Source organism: Nicotiana attenuata, chromosome 1 (genome assembly GCF_001879085.1).
Source record: "Nicotiana attenuata strain UT chromosome 1, NIATTr2, whole genome shotgun sequence".
NCBI lineage: Eukaryota > Viridiplantae > Streptophyta > Magnoliopsida > Solanales > Solanaceae > Nicotiana > Nicotiana attenuata.
The window spans coordinates 35,551,588-35,562,307 of NC_031989.1; the positions used below are offsets into that span (position 1 = coordinate 35,551,588).

Genomic DNA, 10,720 nt, shown 5'->3' on the forward strand with positions numbered 1-10,720 from the left:
ATCTTTGTTTTTCCTTGTTATTGTTTGTTGCTTCATGTTTAGTGTTTCTTAAGCTAAGGGTCTATCGAAAACAACATCTACCTTCACAAGGTAGGAGTAAGGTCTCCGTACACACTACCCTTCCCATACCTCACTTGTGAGATTACACGGAGTTGATGTTGCTAATGCAGTGGTGCAAAGTAAAACATTTGGGATGAAAGTTCTTGGGGGAATTTCAAGAGTACACAATGACCAATAATGCATAGCAAGAAAATGAAAACTCCTAGTTGAACTCAAATAAATTAATGCACAATTCATCATATTTACATATAAACCTGCAATATATTTCTGTGCCATCCCTGATAAAACATGTGTATTGATGGGCAAAGTTAAAACAAATACTTCTACTAGATGTTTAATAAACTACATAGGAGTATATAGCAAAATGGATCTGCGTAAACCTAAGAAAAGAAACCAAAATCAGTAGATGTGTGTTTATCATGAATATCTTGCTTCTCAGCTCACACTCAGACTCTTGCTTTTGTCGAGCATCCACATGCCGAAACTCCAATTTCACAAGGCATTATTCCCTACGCATGTACCTGGAAAAATGTTTCATTTCAAAGCGAGTGAAAAAGTGTCACAAGCTTCCTTGCAATTGGTTGAGCAGTATCTCAGATCCTTCATCATTATCAGATGTATCCTTATCTATTTCTGGCTCATCACTGGTAAATGTACCGTTTGATAATGGAATATATGACATGTACTTTTCATCGTCAAGACACCCAACTTGCTTCAACACCTCCATCAGGGCTTCCTTACTTTGCGTATCCTCTTCCTGCTCACAAAGTCTGAGGATGGAAGATACATTTGCAGGCTTCGGTCTCCAGCTCTTAGATCCCTCAGTTGAAACGGCATCCTTCAAACATGATAAAGCCTCAGATAATCTCCGTTCCCTGATATGGCCTTCAGCAACAATCTCCCAAGTCATAGAGTTTGGCTTTGCTCCAGCTTCAACCATTTGGTCGAGGAATGCAATAGCCTTGTCCACAGAACCCTTCCTCACATAATAACCCAACAAAAGATTTCCTAATCTAGGATCATAGTGCGACTTAACAGGTAGCCACTCATCATATATCTTTTCTGCACCTTCAATATCATCCAACCTCACCAAAGAAGATATTACAGAATGATAACCCAAGTTTGGGATTGTTGGAAACTGTGATTGGTAGGTTTTCCAGATGCGGAGAACCTCTTCCTTCTTACCAAGACTACCATAAAGACTGATAAGATAGTGGTATGGAATTCGATCACGACCTGTGATTCTGCTCTCAACACTTTTCAAAGATTCTTCAGCTTTTTTCAACTGCCCCAGCTTAATGTACATAGTAGCCATAGTGCTATATGTAGTCCAGTTTGGATTGATATCAGTGTCCAGATTCATTTTTTCAAGTACTTTTTCCATCTTTTCTACAGATCCTTGAGATCCACATGATGATAACCAGATATTGTAGGAATATATATCTAATGGAATTTGTTTTTCCATCATTTCTGAAACCACTGACTCAACTTTATCGTAGTCTTTAAGGTTCATATAGAGTGTCATCATCACATTGAATGGAAGAGCATGATCAGTATAGCCTCTGTTTCTCATTTTATCAATTAAAGATTCAGCTTGTTCCTTCTTTCTAGCCCGCACAAAGGCATTTAAAAGAGAACCATATATCCGCTTATCTTTTAAGGTGTCTGGCAACTTTACAAAGTATTCTTCAGCACTTGAGATTCCATGTACTTTTGCGATCAGATCTAACTGGATAGCAGTGTCACTGGTGGTTAGTCTAAACCTCTCTGCTCTATTGTTCATCCACTCATACACCTGCAGGATACAAGATAAAGTTAAGCCCCAACAGAACTGCATTACATTGGAGATATATAATGAACTCAATGTCTCAATGAGATAAATGAGCACTTAACAGAGTCAACTGAACTATGTACAAAATCATGCTATCGGAACAATAAGGACAATTAATCAAGTTTTATCATAGGGCTCAGAAAAATTGCACATTTCTCTAGTATACCAATTAACATTTGTAATCATTCTAGTTGACAAGTCTTGACCACAAAAAGTCTATTGATACTCATTCAAAGTTTTCAAGTTTCGCACTTTGTTCAGACAGAGTGATACACGTGTTTCACGTTGTGAACTCTTTCAGATCATTAGTTTCACTTGGTCACCGAATATTAAAAAAGAACATTATAGGGTATTGTGCACAATGAAGAGTGCAATTTGTGCATCTGTCATTAGAGGGTTCAAATAAGCAAGTGGCTTGCAAAGAGGGAGTTCCCTGGCTGGTACCACTAAGTAGAGTTATTAGTAAGATAGGCCAACATTGAGGTAAACATGGAAAAATCTTTGGTTAAGCTTAAGTTAATCCCAAGAAGGTAAATCCCCGCAAGGTCTTGCACATTAACAGAAACGGAATGAAGTGATAAAAATAGTTACAATATACTTTCACTACCCAGGACAAGAAGCCAAAAGACTTGTGCTGAATAAAAACTTTAAAAGAATAGGTCCATAGATATACACCAAGAAAACTACAGTACTCTATCCGGATCGCATCTTTCTACTTCAGAACATGTTGCACTAGGCACTTCTAAATTTTCTGCAAGAAATCTATTATTCAAAGCGTGACACGCTTTGGGAAACTCACGCACATAACATTATTAGGACGATGGTAATTTCTACTTATCTCCTATTGTAGTTAATCAAATGTTCTACATGCCACTGATAATAAATTAGCATTAAATTGGAAATCATATAGAGTGCACTTCAACTAAACGACAGCAAGATATGGTGTTTAAATCTTAGATACCACCTTAGTCTCAGCATTAACATAATATCAACTATTTTAAAATTAAACCCAAAAATTCAAGCAAAGCAACACAGAGAACACAATTAATCACAAATCAACTTAGAACCCGAAAAGACTAATAATTTAACTGATTCAGCCTAGAAATTCAAGCAGAGTTCAAAGTTTAATTAATTCGTTACCTCAAGAGCAAGCTTATAACGCCTAAACTTCCTGAGCTCCTTAATAACCCTAGAAAGTTCCCATTTAGTAACCTTTTTCCCTTCATTCTCCCACTGATTCAACACACTAACAGAGCCTCTCTCAGGGCCATCATTCATAGATATTCTTTTGTAAATAGCATTCCATTTCACTATCGGCCGTCTCTCGTAGTCAACAGTCCCGTAGCTATGTACCTGTGATATTGAGGAACAGCTAATAATAACTGTATGGTTTTTTGGGCACGTTAAACCACCCAAATTGCAAAACCCGGAAGGAAAAGAGAGTGAATAAGAGAGGTATGATGAAAAGGAGACATGGTTTTGATGTGGGGGTTTAATGGTGGTGGTGGGTTGTAGAAGCATCTTTCTCTTTTGCGGGTTTCAGGGTTTTGGGAGCTTCAGAGGTTTTTTGTAAGCTCTGGTTTTTTCTTAAAGATAAGATGCAGGCGGGGTGAAAGTGTAGAGACAGAGTGATACTTTCGTGTTTCTTTTATCTCGAATGAGTCCTTGAAATTTATATTTGTTTGCATTCCAGTCCAAAAACTAATTATGAAATGGATTAAAGTTGTTGAGTTTAAAGTGTGTGTAACATATATTCGATTAAAATTCATTGATAGTGAGAATTGTTTGCAACATAAATATGTATGGGGTAAAGTTGGTTTATATTAAATGATAAAATGATAGCGTGACACGTGGAACCGCAGATAGGCGGAAGACAATCAAGTAAGAACCAAGATCGGGAGCAACAATTGCAACTAACATCGGATAAGTCCCGAAGGGAGCATAACCAATGTGAGCAGGTCGAATGTTTGCCACCAGATGGCATTTAATGAACAATATTCCCTAGTATTAAATAGGCAGTCTTTGCAGAGGATTTTGGCATTTATGGCTTGCTGTTACATGTCCATCAATGGCCTCCTTTATTGTCATTTAAGAGAGGCTTGATCCTAGGATCTTGTTTCCTAGGTGTAGCTATAAATAATGATTTTAACAACCATTGGAAGGACACAAAAATCTCTGGCAGCACTTATGCTATATTTTATTCTCAAGCTAAATAATACAACTTTACTTTTTGTTTTGCATCACTCTTATTTCTGTCCTTGGAAGCATCGCTTTCGGAGTCAGGCATGCCATTTTCTTTGGTTTTAACGCTAAGTCTTATTTTTAATCTTAGTTATTTATCGTTTTGAATCAAATTAGTTCGCTTGTCTATAAACTACGTACCAAATTCAACTGTACTATTTTACGGGTAAACGGTTTGGCGCCCACCGTGGGGCTTAAACAGTTGCGTAATTGAGTTGATCCTTGCATCTATTACTAACTCGTTTGATTCTTTATTTCATAGTCAAAAATCAAAAATGGCAGCTAACAATGTCAACATCGCACACAACGTTAAGGCGCATGAAAATTTTCCTCAACATGAGGATTCGATCAGTGTCACCCGCAATGAGGGGGACCTGACAATTCCGATTCATGGAGGTCAATATCCCCGACATGTGCGAGAACCAACTCCCAATGATGCGTAGGATTAACACATTGCGGAAACTGTAAGGATCTTGAGAGAGCGACAAAAAGTCATCATGGGCTATCTCTCAAGGCACGACCAGGTCACGACGGAACTAAAGCAGGCATTATCAGGTGCTTCCAACAATGCAAACAGAAGAGGTCCAGTTCCTCCCGGCGCTCCTGCAAATCAAACGACTCAAAGAGTTGATAATAATACCTCGAGGGGTGAGGTCGGCTTCGACGGAGCCGGGGGGGACCGGTAGTGGATCCAACAACGACAATGGTAATGATCCCTTCAAAACCGAATTCATGAGATTCATGAGGGAAATGAACGACTGGATGGATCAGAACGCGAAGGAGTTTCACGCCCAAATGGATCAAATTTCGGGCGCACCACCAGTTTTGATGGGCCCAGATTCGATGAAGTACACCCAGTTACCCTTTAAGCCGAGCGCAGCACCAGAACTGATTCCGAAACGGTTCAAGACAGCGGACATACCAAAGTACGATGGGACTTAAAATCCTAAAGAGCACATCACAACTTATACAACGGCGGTGAAAGAGAACAACTTGGCTCAACATGAGATTGAGTTGGTTCTGCTGAAAAAATTCGAAAAAACCCTCATGAAAAGGGTCTTGACATGGTATTCGCTTTTATCCGAGTATTCGATTGACTCTTTTGAAATGCTTGCAACTACATACATAAAGGCCCATGCCGAGGCCAGAAAGATCCAAGCCCGGAAGGCGGACATATTCAGGATCGCACAGGATGAGTCTGAATTACTGCGAGAGTTCGTTATTAGGTTCTAGAAAGAGAGGATGTTGCTACAGGTCGTACCAGACGAATGGGCAGCTAAGGCATTCACTAAGGGTTTGAACCCGAGAAGCTCCGACGCCTCCTGAAAGTTGAAGGAAAGCCTACTAGATTTCCAAGGGACCAAATGGGTGTATGTTCATAACTGCTATGAATCGAAGATAAGGATAGAAGATGATGAGCTTGGGTTCCCGACATCAACCAAGGAGCGGGACCGAGACAAGAACCAGGAAAAGTTCAAGGGTGACTTTGATGCTGACCGGCGATCTTCCAAAGGTCGTTTCTTGCCTTACGAGAGAGCCGAGGGATGCGGCAGCAAAGGGTTTCGGTCTTCAGATAGGTCCGTCCCCGATAGAAGAATTGACAGCGGTTGTAGAAACATATTGCTATAAGAAAAAGAGGTACCGGGCACCCAAGATTCCTCATATCTAGGCTGTTAGATTATAATTTCAACATCAGCGTAGTGGAGTTGGTATCGGCGATGAGGAATATCAAAGATTCACGATTCCTGGAGCCAATCAAATCAGATCCCAGCCAGAGGGATCCCAACTTATGGTGTAAATATCCTAGGACTCATGGTCATAAAATTGGGGAATGTCGTCATTTACGCAAGGAGGTGACAACGTTGTTGAAGAACATCCATCTTAGGGAGTTCTTGAGCGATCGAGCCAAGAAAAATTACGGGCACAGCTAGGATAATGCAGAACTCTCAAAAATAGGGGAAGACCCTCCTCGACTGACTATTAACACAATTTTTGGAGGGAATGAAATCAATGGTGTAACCTTCTTGGCGGCCCAGAAGATAAAAATATCGATGACTTTCAGTAAGAGACTTCGGGAATTAAATGTGTTTTGGTTGACCTGGGTATCTCAGCCAACATCATTCAATAGAGAGTGCTGGAACAAGCCAAATTAAGTGGAAGTATCATTCCGGCAACAAAACTCCTCGTCGGGTTCAACTTGGCAAGTGTGACAACCCGAGGAGAGATCCTGCTACCCACGAACGCCGAAGGGGTTACAAAGACCACCTTATTTGAAGTGGTGGACAGTAACATGGGCTACAACATAATTATCGGTAGACCATGGTTACATGAGAAGAAGGTCGTACCCTCAACATATCACCAACTGCTGAAATTTCCGACCTTAGAGGGAATCAAGCAGATCATAGGAGACCAACCGGCAGCAAGAGAAATGAACGCAGTGTCAATTTCCAGCAGTAAAGGGAAGGGACCCAGCAAATAGTAATTATAGGAACTGACGCCTGCTCCCGAGCCGAGTGAAGATGATAAAGGCGAGGAGTCGTCAAATCCCATCAGGCACCATGATATTTTCAGGTATCGGAAGAGACACACGCGACCAAATCAGAAGAACTCGAACAAGTGGCTTTTGAAGAATTCTTGGAGAGAAAATTTCACTTGGGAATAGGATTCAATCCCGAGCTCAGGTCAGGATTTATTAATTTACTCAAAGCTAACGTTGATTGTTTTGCATGGTTGCACTTGAATATGACAGGTATCCCACTAGAGGTGGCCGTGCATAAGCTAAGCCTTAACCCAAGCGTCCCTCCGGTAAGGCAAAAGAACTCCTGATAGCCGAGGTCATAAACAGGGTTGTTAAGGAAGAGGTAACTCGATTACTTAATATCAGTTCAATCCGGGAGGTAAAGTATCCCGAATGGTTAGCTAAAGTAGTTGTAGTTACAAAAAAGAGTAACAAGTTTTGAATACGCGTAGATTATAAAGACTTGAATAAGGTGTGCCCTAAAGACTCGTTCCCACTGCCAAACATCGATCAAATAATTGATGCGACGGCCAAGCACGAGTTAATGAGTTTCCTTGATGCCTATTCCTGGTACAACAAATTTAAGATGAACCCCGAGGATCAGGAAAAAACTTCGTTCATAATGAACTTTGGCACATATTGTTATAATATGATTCCATTCGGGCTTGAAAATGTCGGAGCCACTTACCAGAGGCTCGTGAACAAGATTTCGAGAAGAAAATAAGTAAAAGGATGGAAGTGTATATAAATGACATGTTGTTCAAGTCTTTGAATGTAGGTGATCATTTAAAGCACTTCCAGGAAACTTTTGATATCTTAAGGAAGCACAACATAAAGCTCAACCTGGAAAAATGCGCATTTGTGGTTGTCTCTGGTATGTTCTTGGGTTTTTTGGTTTCACAAAGGGGGGATCGAGGTAAATTCCGATAAGATCAAAGCCTTCAGGACATCCCGGACCACCTGACAAGCTTAAAAGAAGTCCAAAGGCTAACCGGAAGATTTGCCGCTTTAAGCAGGTTCATCTCTCGATCCTCAAAAAATATCATCACTTCTTCTCACTCCTGAAGCAGAAGAAGAACACTTTCGAATGTACTCCGAAATGTCAACAGGCCTTGAAAGACCTGAAACATTATCTATGTTACTATCAAAATCGGGGAAGGTGAACAACTGTTAATATACTTAGCGGTCTCAGAGATAGCGGTAAGTGTTGTTCTAGTCCGGTAGGACAAGGTACACAATTTTCTATCTATTATGTTAGCAAAAAAAAATTTAAGAGCGAGACTCGTTATCCGTACCTCTAAAAGTTGGGATTAGCTCTTGTAGTTGCTTCTCGAAAGCTTCGGCCTTATTTGCAGTGCCACCCGATAGCCATTGTGACAACCTTCCCTTTATGGAATGTTCTTCATTAGCCCGAGTTGTCAGGCCGGTTGGCTAAATGGACAATTAAAATTAGTGAATTTGATATTGAATACAAGCCTAGGACTGCGATCGATCACAAGTTTTGATCGACTTTCTGGATGATTTCAATTCGAGGTTATTACCCTTGGCTGCTAAAGAAGTGGTGATGGTGTTGGAAACGACATTAGGAGTTTGGACCTTGTTCACGGACGTAGCTTCCAATGTGAAAGGGTTAGGGCTCAGGGTGGTCCTAATCACGCCTTCGGGGGAAACTCTGAGGCAGGCCATAAAAACTCTTCCTTTAACTAACAATTAAGCCGAGTATGAGGCTTTGATTGCAGGACTCGAACTGGCTTGAGGACTTAGCTCTGAGGTCATAGAGATCAAATGTGATTCCCAACTGGTAGTAAACCAAGTATATGGGATTTTTGACACAAAGGAGGAACACATGCAACAACGTGTGATTAAAAGGCAAAAGCGTTCGTTTAAAAATGCGACAAATGTCAGCGCCATGCACAATTAGTGCACCAACCGGCAGAACTCTTGCATTAGGTACTGTCCCCATGGCCATTCATCAAATGGAGGATGGATATAGTTGGGTCACTGCCATCGGGTCCCAAATAAGTAAGAATCCTTTTAATTTTAACTGATTACTTCACTAAATAGGTTGAAGCATGTCCTTACCAAAAGATTGGTGAGCGCGAAATGGTCGACTTCCTATGGGAAAACAAAATTTGCCGGTTCAGAATACCGAAGGAGATTGCCTGTGATAACGGACCATATTTCATAGGTTCCAAAGTCATAAAATTTCTGGAAGACCTGAAAATCAAAAGGGTTACTTCCTCACCATACCATCTGAGTGCTAATGGGTAGGCAAAATCAACCAATAAAGTAATTATTCAAAACCTCAAAAAGAGGTTAGAAGAAGCTAAAGGCAAGTGACGCGAAGAGTTACCAGACGTGCTATGGGCATACCGGACAATGACAAAATCAAGCACGGGAGCGACACATTTCTCTCTCGTATACGGTGCAGAAGCTCTGACCCCGGTAGAAGTAGGAGAACCAACTTTACGGTTCTCCCGAGAAAATGAGGAAGCAAATAATAAGTCTTTACTGGTAAAACTCGAATTGCTAGATGAACGTAGGGACTTAGAACATGTGAGGATGGTGGCTCAAAAACAAAGGATAAAATGATAATATAACCGGAGGGCTAATCTCTACTACTTTAAAGTAGGAGACTTGGTTTTGAGGAAAGTGACTTAGACACTCAGAAAATCAACGCTGGGAAGCTGAGTCCGATGTATGAAGGCCCCTGTCGGGTTTCAGCTATCACCGGTAAAGGATCATACATGCTGGAGAATCAAGATGGAGTCAAATTTCCTAGCAGCTAGAACATGACTTATCTCAAAAGGTATTATTGCTGATGGATCCTACCAGTACCGAAAATATTTGCTCCACTATTTTTTCCTTCGATCAGTTTTTGTCCCAATCGGGTTTTTCTGGAAAGTTTTTAACAAGACAACAACGGAAAGCATACTACGAAGGGAGCATCATCAGCAAAATTAAGACCTTTAAATGACAAGGCATCGCTATGATAAGACACTACGGGATGGTTAGATAATCTTTGGCTCGATGGCAAAGTTCCTAATGGGAAGCAAAGGTTGCCATCGAACCAAAGATTATTCAACCATTCACAAGTATTTTTCTCAACGGAGCAAGACTTCCAGTGTTCCAATTCGCATACTTCGCATTGAATACTAGAGGGAATAATATGAGAATACGACAACGTGATTGCCAAAAATAATCGGAACTACAAGACCCGGGAACAATAATGTCTCATCGGGACCGGGGACGGCACAGCTAGCCCCGTACAAACAAGTTGTACAAGTTAGACACATGTATTGTTAATTTCTTTTTTCAGCAAACGAATGCTTATGTACTTTTGAAGATATAAGGGATAAAATAAAGTCCAAAAATCTTCAAATGCTTGTGTTGGAATTAATAGGAGACGTCTTCTTTAAGAGTACCGTAAAGACAAGAGGGCCCTCTTTTATGAAACTCTCATAGTAAAGGGTTGGTTCCGGAAGAATTTATGCTCGGAACCCAAAAGCTATCAGATGAAAATACATCTGAAGCCTTATCTAATTCGATGCAAAAAGAATAAACTTTGCGCAGTACTTAAACAAAAGTCTTCTTTATTTACCAACATTGTACAAAAGAACAAAGGAAAATAACAAAGAAAAGAGGAAAAACTCTAAACTTCATCGCCATCGGAACTCGGGCGGAGAGCGGCATCTGCGCACCCCCCGGGAGAAGTGGGCGGATATGCCGTTGGTGCAGGATCTTGGCCTTCATCAATATTTTCTTCAAGTTCCTCCTCGGTTCCCGAATACTCAGCACCGGTACTAGAAGAATCAGTTGCATCAGGCTGAGCCGGGAGATGTTCTTGAGCAGTTAAATCTAGCGCTCGGGCCTTGGTGACTTCATCAATAATATCAATGACGCCCGCTTTGGCCTCCTCCAAGGTTTTCCTTTGTATATGATACATAGAGTATATCTTTTCAAAGACGAGAGAATCCCCTTAGTGTTAGAGCTTTGCCTTGAGTCTGTCAACCTCGGATAAAAGGCCATCCCGTTCGGATCTTGTGCGCCAAGGCTAAATACAAGATCAC

The 10,720-nt window shown here is 40.8% G+C and overlaps 1 protein-coding gene across 1 annotated transcript; it reads right to left on the reverse strand.

Moving 5' to 3' along the window:
• Positions 248-3,514, reverse strand: LOC109224553 (pentatricopeptide repeat-containing protein At1g02150). The gene is made up of 2 exons (XM_019389117.1): positions 3,032-3,514; positions 248-1,855 (listed from the first exon to the last, which is right to left on the reverse strand). Exons 1-2 carry the CDS (start codon positions 3,410-3,412, stop codon positions 620-622), a joined length of 1,617 nt encoding a protein of 538 aa, XP_019244662.1. The 5' UTR covers positions 3,413-3,514; the 3' UTR covers positions 248-619.